Genomic DNA, 17,931 nt, shown 5'->3' on the forward strand with positions numbered 1-17,931 from the left:
AGAACAAAGTTTTGGATGAACAATCCTGAGCATCCTCTGTTGCGCTCACGACATAAGGGTGTACGTCCAGGGGGACGGAGAGATATGTGACGATAACTGCTCACTTCATCACAGCAGACTGGGAGATGAGAAGTCCGGCTATTATGTTAAAAAGAAGATATTATGCCATGTGCACTTTAAGTTGATTTCATATATTTTAATTTAATAATTTAATGTTTATAAAATGTAATGTTTTTTTGCTGTTTCGAAAAATGATCCGATCCATACGAGGACAAGCGAGCGCGGGTTTGACTAGATGTATTTGGAGGTTATTACTCACGTCTCGTTCTGCACATATCCAAATGTTTCCATATCGCAATGTATCTGAATGTTAAACTATAATATATATATATATATATATATATATATATATATATATATATATATATATATTTTATTTTTCAGTTTAATTGATTTTTATTTCTAAAATTTTATTTATTTAAATGTATACAGTCAGTCCAACAAACTCCAACAAAATCTACTTGATAAATGCTCTAAAACGTATGTAAATGATTGACATATACACATATATATATATATATATATATATATATATATATATATATATATATATATATATATATATATATATATGTATATATATTACCTGTTTTATATATTTAATACTTGGTCAGTTTATTGATTTGTTTGCTTAACTTTGGATCCATTTTTTTTTTTATACCGTGCAGTGCACAAAGTTAAGATTTGAGAGATGGTTCAAGTCAGTGCTCAATAAATCATGATAAGTTTAGAAATGTTGTGCATCCACTTATTATTAGTGTGACATTTTAGCATGCAAATGAAGGGGAAAACTTCAAGATAGCGGCCCTAAAAATCGGCAGCACATAACGACCATTGGCTGACCCTGACCTCTAAACATCGGCATCGGCTATAGAAAAACCCATATCGGCCGATCTCTACACCAAACTGAACTGTTAATTTAATTTACATTTAGTATAATTTACATTGGATTACATTTAAATGTATTAATTTTAGTCAGATCAGTGTGAGCTGAGATTATTCAAAAAGTAATAATATAATATAAAATAATACAATATAATAAATATTAAATAAAATTATAACATTTAAAAAAATAACTGTTCTATAGCATTTTAAATCATTTAATTAATTAGACCCATATTAGACAACTGAACCTGCACTAATGCTTCTTAAAACTTTTAGGGTTAAAGCTAGCTAGATTAATGTTAAAGTTACATGGTCATGTAAAAGCAAAGCAGTAGTAAAAACATGGCCCAAAAAAAAAAATGCTATTCCATAAACTATTACACAGCGCTCAAATGCATGACATGTATGTGGGAAATGGAAATTCAGCAGGCCACTGTCCTTTAAAACATGGGAACATCTCTAAGACTATAATAGCAGAAGTGGTTCATGAGAGTAGAAATCATTTATGCAAGTGATGGCAAGAGAGGCAGGCTTCTCATTGGCTGCATGCTGATTTGGGAGAGCAGGGGGAGGGTGGGGGTTTGGAGATATTGTGGAGGGGACTCGCTGGTCCCCCTGGTGGCGAGGTGAGGAGATGCACTCTCACATACCTTCCTGTGCAAGCGCGGCAGTGCTTGTGGTGGGAGCAGCAGGGCTGGTATGCTGCCGGCCCACTAGTGGACAGAGAGGTGTTGAGTTGGGAGAAGCTATGGAACGGTTTCCAAACCCTCTACTGAACAAATTACCTTTGTTTATTACAAGGAATCAAGGTCTAGAAAAATAACGAGAAACTAAAGCTCTCAATCCTGCTATATCAAAGACAAAAGAGCCACCTGCACAAACAGTAAACATCTTTTGTTCAGGAAGTAAACTGATATTAAACTGAAAAGGAAGTTATTGGTATTCCTTTACTGTTATCCTTGAGCCTCAGAGAAAAGGAAATCGAGATTTGAAGCAGAAAAATCCAAAACTTTATACTCCTGTAATCCAAAGCTCTAGATCCCAAGTGAATTTTCCCTCCATTTAATTACTGAGCCAGCCGTTCGACATCTTTTTTTATCGTGAAAACTGGTGCAAAACTTCAAGAGGTGGGCAAAGTTCATCCTTGACTTTGCACTTCCCTACCTGATCCCTGGAGATTGAGGAAACTCACCTGAGAAGTTTCTAGAAACCAACATAGTAGTGAGAATGGCTCCCTGAACAAAGAGAGAAAATAGAGTGTTTATTCCATGGCAACAGGACTTTCAGCACTAATTACCCAAGGAAGGAAAACTGGAATTAGTCTAAGGGCTCTTCAAACCCATCACATACCTTGAGTTTTCTGCGGGCGTTGAACTTGCGCAAGCACTCCACGGTCTCTTGGCGATGCATCATGGATGCCACTGTGGACCGTTGCTGAAACCAGCAAATGCAAGATGGAGGAAAATATTCCATATCAGCAATACAAGATCAAGTCATTCATGAATAAATCATTCAACGCGTGGATTCAAAAGATCTGACTCAAAAGTATGATTCACTCATTAATCAGACACTGCTATTCTCTAAAAATCAGAAAATAGAGCATAAGTTGAATGGACCACACTTAAGTTTGTTGTTAGTACTGCACAATAATAGTTAAACTGATAATCATGATAACTTTGTGCAGAATGATAATTGAGATAACCACAAGTGTTCTCATTTGAGAAATTTCGTTCTACATTTCACCAAGATTGGGGGATTTAAACTCCTGAAATCTGGCAACCCCAGGAGTCAACAGAAAATGTGATGAGGAAAAAAAAATGTTTTCAGGATAAAGACCCATTGGCTCAATATTGCAGACGATAAGTAAATAATGGCAATTTTCATACTGAATGAACTATTCCTGAAGTACCTTAAGCATCAAAACAAACACATTAACCTATTCTGAGAGCACAAAATGTGTGAATGTGAAAACTACATTTCATATTAAACTCTAAAAAGATTCAGATTCCCCAATAGATCTTTCTTGCTTGGAGCTTGCGGTAGTCTTCAGCAGAGATAACTTACACAGACCCATGGGTGCTTGAGGGCCTGCTCTGCGGTGATTCTCTTTGCTGGGTTGATGGTCAGCATTTGATTGATGAGGTTCTTGGCCTCGGGGGTGACCGTGTCCCACTCCGGAGAAGGAAACTGTGGGGGCAAGCATCATGAGCGAACGTCAGATATGAAATCTAAATGCCTAAAGAGCTTTTCATACCACAAGATGTACTGACACACATACAGAGCCATCTGCACTGGTGCCTAATGAAATTAAATGTATCACAAGGTAGCGTACAAGATCCAATGAGTCACAGCAATCGGTCCTATTGTAGGCCTATTCGGCACGGCTGGTGCTTGAAACATGTTGCTTGTGCATTTCACACCTCATGCCTTCATTGCAGCACATAACTAGAGAAAATTGCAGTTGTAATTAGCCAATAAAAAGCTGTGTCTGTATCCATGTTGAATGTGTGTCACACCTCCTCTTTCGTACCAGGAGATCTTAATGTGACCATTACAAATCTTTTGTCTGTTCCAAGAAAACCTTGGGCCGGTTCCAGGAAGTATAATTTGTTTTGCGCATCAAGCTGTGTTGCATCAGCTAAAACGAGTTTGTGGATTGTACTTAGAAACACTGCAGGTACTTGCAAGTCCTTACACACACTGATTCAGCTGCGCTTTTGGCTCAGGGCACTGTTAATACATTGCATGGCTGGGGCATTTTTGCACCGCTGTGCATTGCTTCAGCAAAGATGGCCATTCAAGATTGCAGAAGGCGCATCCAAACGTGAACACATGGCTAGAAGATGCAGTGACAGAAGCTGGTAATGGATGAGGAGGCACATACAATTTAGCTTTGCCCTCATAGGAGTAAATCCAAATTTTAAATATACTGAGAGCAGCTATTTTCAAATGTAACAGTATTTCATAACATTAGAGACTTGGGCTTGCACTGTTTATTCATCATGATTCATCGGATCACTTTTTGCCCACTAATTTCCAAATACTAAGAGAAAATAATCACAATAGATTAAAACCCCTTTGAAAATATTTTATCTTAGCTCTTTACCAGCACTACCACATTTAATATACTGTCTAAACCAGGGGTCTAAACAGTTCCTTGTTCAGTTAAGAGTTTCCATCCCAAATTAAAGCATATTAAGTACAATGAAAATATAAATGTACAACTATATGCCTCTGAGCATCAATCTTGATTTCAATGGCTTTGCATCATATCTATTTTTAGTCCTCCATATTATGTCACTACATCCACTGAGGGATCACTGACCTAAAACAGGCTAAGACCCCTGATATAAACCATGTTGTGGTTGAATTTTCAGCAAAAATTTCAACATTGTGATAAAGGATTTGTCATACTGTCCATCCCTGAGGTAAACTGACCTGGCCTGCCCAACACGGTGACCACCAAAACCATCTAACAGTGTAACATGCATTCAATCCATTTTTACAATAAGGTCACAGTTACATCATCTCTGACCTTTTATTTGACAAAAAATTTAATGGAGTGAGCATCTCTCCAGGGTAGTCACTCACTCCATGTCATGCCAAATACGTCTGAGGGTAAGAGACTGTGATGCAACAGATGGATAATTCAAAAATGCACAGACACAACCAAACAAGCACATACACTCTGGGACAAGAGGCAGTTGTTTCGAAGCAAAGCTCATCTCTCTGCAATGCATCAGGGAGGGCATGACAATCAATAACAGCAACAATAGCTCTAAGTAACATCCAATCAGAAATTAAACAGGCAGTCGGACCACAGTGTGTGTTGCGACATATGCTGTAATCAAATCATGCATAAACAATTAAGCAATAAGCTGGAAGTTTATTTATTTTATTAAATAAAATTAATAGGGAAATAGGATCATTCTTTAAAAGATGACTGACTCAGAAATAAATTAAATTAAAAAACAATTATACAATTATTAAAAAAAAAAAAAATCCAGCTCATTCATTAATTGTTCCAGCATTTGATTATTTTACTTTACTTTTTAGGATATTTTAATTTGTTTTATTTAATTATTTTATTTGGTGTCCTATTACTGCCATCAGTTTAAACATTTTTTTTTTTTAACAGTTCTGCCTTAAAGTGATTTCACAGACATTCACGGGAAATGTTAATGGTATCCTGCTGTGAAATTCCAGTGATTTTCTGAAAGGATGTAGAGGCCTTGTGATGTGTGGTCTAAAATTAAATAAGCCTCACTAGACTGATTTATTAAATGGCTTGATGAGTTCACATAGACAGGACAAATTAGAAACACCCAAAAATATGATTTTAAGTTACACATCACTTAAAAAATGTATGCAAGTTCGACAGAAATGTGGCAAAAGAGGTTTTCCACTCCTAGTGATTGCCTCAGTTGAAAGACTTGATGATGCATTCAAAGACCAATCAGATGAAGGAGGTTTTAGAGTAGCAGGACAGAGACAGTTAGGCTCCATCGATGGACAGATGTACTTACATCATAAGCTCCAGCCTTGATCTGCTGGTATAACTTGTGTTGATCTTCATCCCAAAATGGAGGATAGCCCACTAATAGAATGTACAAGATTACACCTGTAAAAGAAAGACAGAAAGAGAAAAGTACTCTGATTGGATGATAGAAAGAATATTCGATTCGGATTGACTGACAGTGTTTATTAATTTTCTGCATCTCCAAGTTGATTGCACATGTATACAGTATATATGTGTGTGTGTGTTTGTGTGTGTAACAACAGATCATTAAAGTATTAGTACAATAAAGTATGATGCTTGATGAGGAAACACGTGTTTAAGTCCTAATTGTTTTACTTTACCTAATCACTGCCTTTTTACTTAATGTGTAATAGGGATGGGACGATAACCGGTTTTATCGATAACCGTGATAAAATGTGCTGAAGGTTAGTAATATCGTTTAAAAATGAATTATCATTAAAACCGTGTTTGATTATCGCGGTTTTAATAACTCGCTATTAAATCATGTCCAGCCAGCAACAGTCTGACGCAAGCGCAGCGCACAATGCTTTTTTGTTTTTTTTCAAAGAAGGAATGGCGAAAGTCAGTGACTTTTCTATGCTTCTACACTTTTCATTGTAAGGAAGGAAATGCCACAGAATTTAATCTTTCTTTAAATTAAGTGCATAGAATTGTTTTATTAGTTGTTTGTTGATTATTAAATATAAAACTTGCTGAAATGTTTTCAGTGTGAGCATCAACTATTTTTGAACACTTTCATCTCGTTTCAACAAAACCGTGATAATATTGATAATTGTGATAATTTTAGTCACTATAATCGTGATATTAAATTTTCATACCATCCCATCCCTAATGTGTAATTTAAGTAGTTAACTCATTATTTCCTTAAAAAAACCATGAATTAAAAACAGGCTTGGTGCCAAAACTTGTGCAGTGTGGATACTGCAGCCTGTTAATACAGGAAGCAAAGTGAATATGCAAGGGGTCTAATGATTAAGGACCCAGTTAAAAACTCACCGCAGGCCCATATGTCCACAGGTTTGCCGTAGGGATCCTTCCTCAATACCTCTGGAGACAGGTAGCCAGGTGTGCCAGCAAAACCTGTGACAAAAACCGGTTGAAAAGTGACTATTCTGCACTCTGAGGATAGGATAAAGTGGATTCAAACTGCAGGCGCCTGTAGGCAATGTAACAGCCAATTAATATTCACACCAGCAGAAACAACCAGCCGCCAGGAGGGGGCCACAGGGCCCGAGAGAATCCTGCCTGATGGTTTTATCCAGTAGAGGCAGCTACGGAGGGGCATTTTCATAGCTAAAGGGTCTTTCACACACCGACAGGAATGATGTATGAGAGCCAAACATGAAATGGGCTAAGATTAGCATTTAGCACGGCCTGAAAATAAGCCTGTACAGCCAATCCAACCCATTTCAGACCGGAGGTAATGTTGCAAAATCCTTTTAAGATAAACTGAAAAAACTTTACAAGACGGAATCAGCACAGTTTTGTGGGGGAAAATCCTCACTAATTCAGGAAATCCTGTCAAACCTAAAGCAACTAGTAAAAAAATATAAACATATGAAAAGTATAAAAAGTACTAATGAATGGGCAAAATAATATTTAACAGCAGTGCCCTAGCAATCAATCACTACATCCTTTAAATCTGAAGATCTCTAAAAGTGTCTGTAAGTGGTCGGGAAAAGGTTTGGGTAGTTGTAGCTAAATTAACAACAGTTGTTGAGTTCCTCACAAGTTTAAGTTTGTGTGAGATGTAGAATTACAGAGCTGAAGTGAAAGTTCTTTACCAAACCAGGCCTGCTGATCTCCCTGCACCTCGATGGCCAGCCCAAAATCAGCCAGCTTTACTGCCGCTCCTTTCATCTTACTGGCCAACAGCAAGTTCTCGGGCTGAGGAGGAAAGCACAGGAAGCCTCACAAACATTTCAAACAGTCTGCAAAGCGAGGTTACAAAGATCTTTTAGGATTGGACAGTGCCCAGTGTGCAGCTATGTGATCTTATAATTCCTAACACTTTCAAAAAAGATTCTCATTATTGTAATTTTTACAGAATTACTGTAAAAATATATATTAAAAAAAGCCAAAAAAGTTTGATCGTTAAAATGTAGATATTACAATAAAGACATTTTAATTGAAATAATATACACAGCCGTTCAAAGGTTCGGCATTGATAGTTTTTCATGCTCACCAAGACTGCATTTATTTGATGAGTAAAACAGTAAAATACAGTAAAGGCCAGGCAAGTTTATTTATATAGCACATTTCGTACACAATGGTAATTCAAAGTGCTTTACATAAATGAAAGTAAAATAATAATGAAGAAAAATAATACAAATAGAACAAGCAATTTTAAAACTTGGAAAATTATTTAAAAATTGACTTATTTAAAGGAGCTATGTGGAGGTTTTTACTTTAAAAAAAATCTTTAAGATAGAGTTTTCATTTGTACATGTATGAGCCAACCATGATTAAAAAAAAAGAATGACACCTCGACTGTCCACCACGGTTGCCTCTATCAGCCTGTAGGCTCAATTGTGTGTGGAGGGGTCGGGCCCGAATCGGCGCAAAAATTCACAAAATGTGACGTCATGCGCGTTCTCGTCTACTTGGGCTTACAACCGTACGGCACGCCAGCCATTATACTAAGCAGTGGCAATAGTGTTTTCAAATGGACTCTGCGGATGGAAAGAAGCGACCAGCCTCCAGCACAATTCAGACACCCACGGACACTCCTCGTAAGTTAACAAAAAAAAAAAAAAAAAGAGCGTGCGCACTGAGAACGAGCATGAGACTGGCTGCAGTTCCTCTAACGGCCACTGGTGTCAGTAGCGGTTAGAAATTTCAGAACCTACGCAATGCTCCTTTAAAATGAATTTAAAAAGCGTAAGCAATAGAAAATGATTTTACATAAAAAACAGTGAATATGTAAAATACAGTGCAATCAGTTAGGACATAGCAGAGTGTTCATTCAATAAATGCACAGCTAAACAGATGGGTTTTTAGTCTAGATTTAAATGTGACTAGTGTTTTAGCACATCTGATCTCTTCTGGAAGCTGATTCCAGCTGCGGGCGGCATAGTAACTAAAGGCGGACTCCCCTTGTTTTGTGTGAACCCTTGGTATTTCTAACTGACTCGATCCTAATGATCTGAGTGGTCTGTTTATATTCAGTGAGCATATATGCAATGTATTTCGGTCCTAGGTCATTGAGTGATTTACAGACGAGTACAGTCGTGGCCAAAAGTTTTGAGAATTACATAAAAATTGTAAATTGGAAAAGTTGCTGCTTATGTTTTTATAATAGCAATTTGCATATATTTCAGAATGTTATGAAGAGTGATCAGATGAATTGCACAGTCCTTTTTTGCCATGAAAATTAACTTAATCCCAAAAAAACCTTTACACTGCATTTCATTGCTGTCATTAAAGGACCTGCTGAGATCATTTCAGTAATCGTCTTGTTAACTCAGGTGAGAATGTTGACGAGCACAAGGCTGGAGATCATTATGTCAGGCTGATTGGGTTAGAATGGCAGACTTGACATGTTAAAAGGAGGGTGATGCTTGAAATCATTGTTCTTCCATTGTTAACCATGTTGACCTGCAAAGAAACGCGTGCAGCCATCATTGCGTTGCATAAAAATGGCTTCACAGGCAAGGATATAGTGGCTACTAAGATTGCACCTAAATCAACAATTTATAGGATCATCAAGAACTTCAAGGAAAGAGGTTCAATTCTTGTAAAGAAGGCTTCAGGGTGTCCAAGAAAGTCCAGCAAGCGCCAGGATCGTCTCCTAAAGAGGATTCAGCTGCGGGATCGGAGTGCCACCAGTGCAGAACTTGCTCAGGAATGGCAGCAGGCAGGTGTGAGCGCATCTGCACGCACAGTGAGGCCAAGACTTTTGGAAGATGGCCTGGTGTCAAGAAGGGCAGCAAAGAAGCCACTTCTCTCCAAAAAAAAAATCAGGGACAGATTGATCTTCTGCAGAAAGTATAGTGAATGGACTGCTGAGGACTGGGGCAAAGTCATATTCTCCGATGAAGCCCCTTTCCGATTGTTTGGGGCATCTGGAAAAAGGCTTGTCCGGAGAAGAAAAGGTGTACGCAACCATCAGTCCTGTGTCATGCCAACAGTAAAGCATCCTGACACCATTCATGTGTGGGGTTGCTTCTCATCCAAGGGAGTGGGCTCACTCACAATTCTGCCCAAAAACACAGCCATGAATAAACAATGGTACGAAAACATCCTCCAACAGCAATTTCTTCCAACAATCCAACAACAATTTGGTGAAGAACAATGCATTTTCCAGCACGATGGAGCACCGTGCCATAAGGCAAAAGTGATAACTAAGTGGCCCGGGGACCAGAATTTAGAAATTTTGGGTCCATGGTCTTGAAACTCCCCAGATCTTAATCCCATTGAGAACTTGTGGTCAATCCTCAAGAGGCGGGTGGACAAACAAAAACCCACTAATTCTGACAAACTCCAAGAAGTGATTATGAAAGAATGGGTTGCTATCAGTCAGGATTTGGCCCAGAAGTTGATTGAGAGCATGCCCAGTCGAATTGCAGAGGTCCTGAAAATGAAGGGCCAACACTGCAAATACTGACTCTTTGCATAAATGTCATGTCATTTTTGATAAAAGCCTTTGAAACGTATGAAGTGCTTGTAATTATATTTCAGTACATCACAGAAACAACTGAAACAAAGATCTAAAAGAAGTTTAGCAGCAAACTTTTTGAAAACTAATATTTATGTCCTTCTCAAAACTTTTGGCCACGACTGTAAAAGTACTTTAAAATCAATCCGAAATGTAACTGGAAGCCAGTGTAAGGACCTGAGGACTGGTGTGATATGCTCAGATTTTCTGGTTCTAGTCAGAATCCTGGCAGCAGCGTTCTGGATGAGCTGCAGCTGTCTAATGGTCTTTTTGGGAAGGCCGGTGAGGAGACCATTACAATAGTCCACCCTGCTGGTGATAAAGGCATGAACAAGTTTCTCCAAGTCTTGGCTGGAAACAAAACATCTAATTCTTACAATGTTTTTTTAGATGATAGTATGCTGATTTAGTTACTGCTTTGACATGACTAAAGGTCTGTCTCCAGAATCACACCAAGTGTGATAATACTATAATTACAGAGCAGAGTAATACTATTATGACAGTGTAAAAAAAAAAAAAAAAATCCTGTGATGCAAAATTTGCATTCCAGTTTGCAATGTCACATGATCATTCAGAATTCACTCAAATATGCTGATTTGCAGCTTAAGAAACATTTCATACAATTGTAAATGTTGAAAACATGTTGCTTAATTTTAAATAAACCATGATACATTTTTTTAAGATTCAATGATGAATAGAAAAAGCCAAATCAATTATTTAAAATACAATTATAAATATCTTTAAATTAATTGAATACATACTTGCTGAATAAAAGTATTAATTTCTTCTTATACACACACACACACACACACACACACACACACATACGTATACATATATACATACATATACATATATATACACACACACTGAACCCAAACTTTAAAATGGCAGTGCATGTTCATTTTTATTTTAAATACAGTAATGAGAATATGATAATAAGAATTAGAAAAAATGCGTTTAAATAATCATGTTAAATATAATGATACAAAAATATTATCTTAAAAATTAGGTTAATTTTCTTTATTTATTTTTTGAATCTGAGTTAAATTTGAAAGATATCAAGCAGAAGTAACACCCACAAGACCACCAATACAGCCACTTTGCAACCTGCAACACTGTCAGTGTGACCAGCCATTAAAGAGAAGTACATCACTAGCAGAGGGACAGACGAATACTAGCCAAACCTGTTCAGTAAAATATGACAGATTTTGGGGGTTAAAGATCTCTTCACATGTAAATGAGTTTATATATGGCTTAAGGGTTAAGCACAGCTGAATTTTGTTTGCTTTACTACCACATTTACACTCAGCAAATATCAGGGTGGATTTCCTGTGGTTTTGTCAGTGGTCCATATTTGAAATCAAACACAAACATGCATTAATATACAGGAGCTTCAAGTAGACAACTACATTAAGAGGTATAAGATATATTAGGCACAATGGAGGACGTTCACACTAAAATATATGCTGGAAAAGTCGATTTCCCCTTCCTTCTGGAATACACAACTCAATAGGCTTGATTTATTGGCCGCTGCACATACATCTTCTCAATGCACAGAGTTCATCCTTGAGTTCTACATTCAAGCTCAGAATTGAAATGCATCCGTTATAAGGAGGCTGGGACATTTATGCCCATAGGTGTGAATCTCTCGCTCTCCCTCATTAAATGCACAGACTATAAATGAGGAATGGTGGGACTCATGGCGATCCCTCCCACATCCCTCAGTCTCTCAGGCAATACCAGCAACAGTTGTCGTATCACGTTCTTCACTATGGCAACCAGGCTGAGCACATCTCTGCTGCTCTGCATTGGGCTCACATACACATGAGGGAGGGATGTGACTAATGCACAATAGGAGGACATGATAAAACTGACAACATGTAAGAGAAATGTCTGAAGATATTAACAAAATGATCAATTTGAGCTGGGGAAGTTTCTGAAATTTGGTTGATTTGACACAGAATGTCCAAAAAGTCTTTGTAACAAGAATCTGGACATATCGATAGTAAAGAACTAGTACCAGAACTACATAGAATGCAGTATTAAAGAATTGTAATCAAACTGAGGGGCATAAATATTTCTATGCATGTATATCTGTGTGTTTGAGCAGAGCAGAGCATCGACTCGGAAACTCTCAGAGACAGGCCAGTTGCCGTGTGTGTGGTTGTCATGGCGACAGGCTCTCGCTCACCTTAAGGTCTCTGTGCACGATGTCATGCTGGTGAATGTGATTGACACTCTCCAGGATCTGATTGATGCACTGGCTGAAAAACAGAATAATAAATCAATCAGTGGCAGAGAGAGATCATAAGGATATGTGAGGGGGGGAGATAAGGCTAAATATTGATTTTAACCTTTTATTTTTACTGTATACCAAAATCGATTCCATCATGTTTACATTCTTTTTCTTAATTTTGCCATCTCTGAAAGGTGTAGTGTTACACAATTGCCAAACCATAAATGCTTCCACAAAAATAAATCATATTAAACCACATTCCCAAAAAACTGTTATACAGTCTTATATTATACAGTAATGTTGTAAAGAAATAAAGTCTATAATTGAAATGCATTAATTATAATAAATGCTCAACCAAAATAAATTGATTACAGTAAAGTGGCTGGACAATTCAATTGAGCAATTAAATTAAACACCATGACTGGATAATTGATATGAGTGTACTATTGCTACTTTAACACTGAGCTGGGGTCAAGTGTAATGACTGAGGCACACAAAGTAAGCTGAGCAGGGGATTGTGGGATAGCTGGGGTGGGCATTACTCTTGGGAAAGCACCTCACTCTCTGACAGGCACACACACACACGCACACACACACACGCAAACACACAGGCAAACACACACAAGCACGCACACACGCACGCACACACACACGCACGCACGCACGCGTTATCTCATCCCTCTTAAAACTGTAATCCTATAACAGAATGTTACAGAGGCCTAACCAGGAGAGATGAACCACAATGTGTTTGTGTGTGTGTGTGTGTTGCTGTGGTGTCATGCTGCCTTATAGATACTTAGAATTAATGTGAAATTCTCCATGACTGTCTTTAGATCCTTATTGAATTTGTTCTGAGGAAATGGCACAGATGCTGGTTAGGACATAATTGCAGTCAATAGACCTTAATACATGGGCTTTAGCAAAACAGTTGGATAGCTTAGTAGTATAGTATAGCATAGCATAGTATAGTATTTAGTATAATATTTTTAAATAACTATTTCTATATTATATTGCATTTTATTAACTTGCCAATTGCTGACTCATACAGTGTATTTTAATTGCCATTTAAATTATATTACTAAGGACTCCACCTCTTTTGCTATAATATTACTTAAAACAATATGATGTATAAATTATTTTAACATGGTAATTATATTACATTACATTATTTTATTTTACTTTATTTTATAAACTTGGCAAGTGCAGACTTCTATTTAAACCATTATATTATTAAGCTATCCATTTGTTTTGCCATAACATGACAACAACTGTTTTAAAATAATCATTTAAATTGATTGATATTATTTTACGTTCTTTTATAACTTGATGGAAGTGCGAATATGTTGTCCTAACTAGGTGACAAGTCACTTTACCATGCCTTGTTAGGACATGTCACAAGGAACAAAAGAGTGAGTGGAAGAGATAAGAAAGTAGGCTGGAAAAGGCTGAGTATATTAATATTACAAAAGAACACAGAAGCTATTTGCCCAAATTTGGTTACATTTTAAGCCTAGCATTCCATTTTCAGGACAGCACAAATCCCACTGGACACAAAAGACCTGTCTCTGTCTCACTCAAATACATGCACACACACACACACAAATAAAATATTTATAAAACTACTTTTTTTCTTTTTTTTCCACTCACCCTCTATTTATCTGTTTTTACCTATGTAATGTAATCAAAACTTAGATGCTAAAATGGCATCATGCCACTCTTGTTAAGCAAATTTACCATGAACTCCTGTATGAACGCATTAAAACACATCTAACTGCTGGAGGGTGTTTGTGTTGGATGCCTGGGGCTTTAACTTGGAGTCAGAGTCCCTTAGAGACTTAAACACTCACTGCTGGTTCCTGAAGACACTGTTCAAATTGTGCAATTTCTGTGCTCCCGAAGTTTCCACTTTGAGAAACCGGTTTAGAAAGAATCTTAATGCTTGCCGTTTAGTGCCAGTGCTGTTTGTGCTGCAGAAGTGATGCACAGGAGAGGCCAACGGAGGCCAAATGGATGTATTTTTTTCTTTGGCACCTGTTGATTGCCAGTTCTGCAGCTCCACCATCCTTAAAGGATCTCAAGTTTTTTCTGCACAAAAGGGATCGTCCTCTTTCTGTGCTTTTGAATCAGATGTAAGTGCGTGTGTGTGTATGCGGCTGCAGGCTGCAGCACAGTAACCACAGCAACAGTAAATTGGAGAGCCCACCTTGCGTCAGCTTCACTGTAATACTCTCTGGCGACGATGTCCTCAAACAACTCCCCCCCAGTCACACTGCGGATAGAGAGAAAGAGAAAAAAAATGGCGAAACAAGGGATGAGAGAGTGGTGCGTGCTGGGGTTTGACCATAATTTGGTCAGCAGCAAGAGGCAGAACTGACACCTATAAAAACATGATCGCAAATTTATGTGATGCTGCAGTAAAACATGTATGGTCTGATATGGATATTCTGTGTATATTATCGGATGCAGGGATGCAGTTATAATTTTACCACAGTAACCATAGTAGGAAAAAAATCCTTATGAAATATATATATATATATATATATATATATATATATATCTCTAATAATAATTGCAATTAATGTACAATACATTAACAATAATAATAATACATTTTTCATTTAATGTAATAAATTATAATAAAATTCAATTTTATATATATATACACATACACATACACATATACAAACACACACACACACATATATGCATATATACACATATATATATATACACACATATATATATATATATATATATATATATATATATATATATATATATATATATATATATATATATATATATACACATATATATATATATACACATATATATATACACATATATATATACACATATATATATATATAATATATATATATATATATATATATATATATATATCTATATATATATGTATATATTGTTATTTTAAATAGTAGTAAGTATTAAAATTAGTAATATTATAGTATAGTAGTAATATTGCTCAATATATTGTGAGGATGGAGTGCAGTTGGCACTGAGGTGAGCATGAGACAAATAAAAGGAACATTAGTAACATAGCCTTTGTTCCACATAAACTGAGTTCCACAGTGATGCCTGGAAAAATCTAAGTTAACTGGACTGGTGATCCCAGGCCACAATCACAGAAACAACCATCTTGACAGCACTAAATCGCATTTATAGGGCCACCAAGAAATGTCTACCCATCAATTCTGCTGGCAGATCCCATAAAATTTGAAGGATATATTTTTGACACCTAGGAAGGTGCGTACAAGGTGTTTTTGTCAAATATATTTCAGCTGCATTTATCTGCCTGCAGGGAATGGGGCCTGTAGCATAATTCACTGGAACAAAATGTCTCGGATTTGATAACTTGTCCATCCATCCTCATTCAAAAAACGGGAAGTACCCTACAGCTATTGAGATTTATAAACTCTCCTGAATACAGAAACTAGCTCCATTTCAAAATATGTCATTATAATATTATTTATATACTATTCTCGTTTTTATTAATCATTTTAATGGTTAGCTGTTATCTTTTTATTTTCAGTATTTAGTAATTCTTTGTAAATTGCTTTTGTCACTTTATTTTTGTAGGGGGGGGGGGGCTGAACATATTTTTCTCTCTAATAAAGGCTGGCATTTCTGTGTCTCTGTCTGTTTTCATTTTTATTATGTCGAGAAGCATTCATCCAATCGACTTCACGTGTGGCAAGTGTGTTGCTGCGGACCCAAGGGAGTGCAGTGATGTATTTTGGTACAATATGGTTCAATATTAATTCAAACACGTTCAGAATTAATAAACTTTTAATAAACTACAGAACAGCGTGACCCGGAAGCGGCGCGCCTCACGTGGGCAGGGCTTATATGCTCCGATAATGTCCACTGCAACTAGTGATACAAAACACACAGTTCTTTTAAGAGCAATACTTTTAATAGACAAATTATTATTAGGCTGGGCTACTGTAAAAAAATGTTTATGGCTGCCATATTTGCAAGTATTTTCCAAGCAACAGCATTTCTATATACTGTATTTTATTTGAGCTTTATTTTAATTACCAAAAACAAAGATGCCTTCTTTTTGCTGCCGATGTAGAATGTTTTAAATTGTTTAATTAGTAGATTTCATTTCAGTTACAATGATGTCTTAAAAGGCAGTTTCCTATGTAGGTAGTGAGGTAGCTCACTCGATTTGAAACGAACCTATAGAATTATGTTTCAAGTTACAGTGATATACTGCTGAGTCACACAGCACAGGTGTGTGTTTGTGTGTGTGAGTGTGTTTCGGTCATACTCACAGGTCAAAGACCAGGTAATGGAAACCTTCTTCTGAGATGCTTTCATGGAGCCGAACTGGGGTTAAAAAGATAACAGGAGAATCAGCATTAAACAACATCTACACAGAGATGCATTATGAAAGCACATTTTTTAATGAGAGGGACATCTTGAGCATTCTTCACTCCATCACACAGTATTCATGATATCTGATGAGAACATACGGCATACGTCCAATTACATGCTATTATAGTGATGCTTACAGTTACGAAGCACGTTTTCAGACTTAAGTTAACCATAATGAGCACATGGCAAAATTAAATAACAAAAAGAGGATCCATCGAAAAGAGAGAGAGAGAGGATGGATGACAAGCTCACTTATGTACACAAGCAGCATGTCACGTAGACAGTGACACACACCGAGTGTATTGGGTTGGGGGTTGGATGGAGAAAGAGAGAGTGAGAGAGAAATAAGGAGAGAGACTTGAGTAAACACTGCCCAGAATAGCAGGGGCCTTATGAGAGCGCTAAGAGAAAGAGCAACATAGCAACTAGTTGAAGGAGGGAAGGAAAGAGACGGAGGATAAATAACAAAGGGACTGGGGCAAATCTGATGCTGGAAAATATATATATTAGATAAATTACTTCTACATTATTAGAGTAATTCAGCGGGTCAATAGCCCTAAGAGTGATTGTTTGACAAGCAAGGCCCTAGCATGTTGACACTGGTACTACAAACACGAGCCACGATCATGCCATTAATTAAAGAAGCTCGAGTTTAATAAAGTCCTAAACATTCAGAGAGAGGTTAAACACCATGTAAATTGGCATCTGCACTTAACTTCTGTAGAGTAAGGTATATCAATATTTAGCGAGAAACAAATCTATGAACTGGCAGAACCGGAAGGCACTAAGATTTGAGAGAGCAGAAATAGGTTCGGCTATAATAGAATTGGGTATATTTAAGGTGAAGTTCATTTGGTGATTTTTCACAAGTTTCGAAATTACACATTTCGCCTCTATTTTTTTTTCCTATAATAATAATAATAAAAATCAATCACATTTTTCTTTTTATAATTATCAGCATTATCATTACACACATCACCTTCCTTAAAATATTTTTAATTTAATAATAGTTAATTTGAAGTGTTTAATAACTGCAAAAATAATGACTATTTAATATGATGATTAGTATTTTTTATATAATGTATTGCTGACAGAACATTTTACAAACTATAGTAAATTACAAACACATGACTAGCTGAGTGAAAG

General features: G+C 36.8%; 1 protein-coding gene across 17 annotated transcripts in view; it reads right to left on the reverse strand.

Moving 5' to 3' along the window:
- LOC132121655 (calcium/calmodulin-dependent protein kinase type II subunit gamma-like) overlaps nucleotides 1-17,931 on the reverse strand; it is a 76,906-nt gene that overhangs the window by 16,857 nt on the left and 42,118 nt on the right. For 12 of the 17 annotated variants that reach the window (XM_059531293.1, XM_059531283.1, XM_059531282.1 and 9 more), the window contains exons 4-13: nucleotides 16,683-16,737; nucleotides 14,585-14,650; nucleotides 12,337-12,409; nucleotides 7,270-7,372; nucleotides 6,482-6,565; nucleotides 5,472-5,566; nucleotides 3,010-3,132; nucleotides 2,296-2,379; nucleotides 2,138-2,180; nucleotides 1,596-1,658 (exon numbers count right to left, since the gene is read on the reverse strand). In XM_059531293.1, the coding sequence (XP_059387276.1) occupies nucleotides 1,596-1,658; nucleotides 2,138-2,180; nucleotides 2,296-2,379; nucleotides 3,010-3,132; nucleotides 5,472-5,566; nucleotides 6,482-6,565; nucleotides 7,270-7,372; nucleotides 12,337-12,409; nucleotides 14,585-14,650; nucleotides 16,683-16,737 (789 nt within the window). The remainder of the gene's footprint in view (nucleotides 1-1,595; nucleotides 1,659-2,137; nucleotides 2,181-2,295; nucleotides 2,380-3,009; nucleotides 3,133-5,471; nucleotides 5,567-6,481; nucleotides 6,566-7,269; nucleotides 7,373-12,336; nucleotides 12,410-14,584; nucleotides 14,651-16,682; nucleotides 16,738-17,931) is intronic. The other 5 variants (XM_059531287.1, XM_059531281.1, XM_059531280.1 and 2 more) reach the window with 1 other exon arrangement.

Source organism: Carassius carassius, chromosome 39 (assembly GCF_963082965.1).
Source record: "Carassius carassius chromosome 39, fCarCar2.1, whole genome shotgun sequence".
NCBI classification, from domain to species: Eukaryota; Metazoa; Chordata; class Actinopteri; order Cypriniformes; family Cyprinidae; genus Carassius; species Carassius carassius.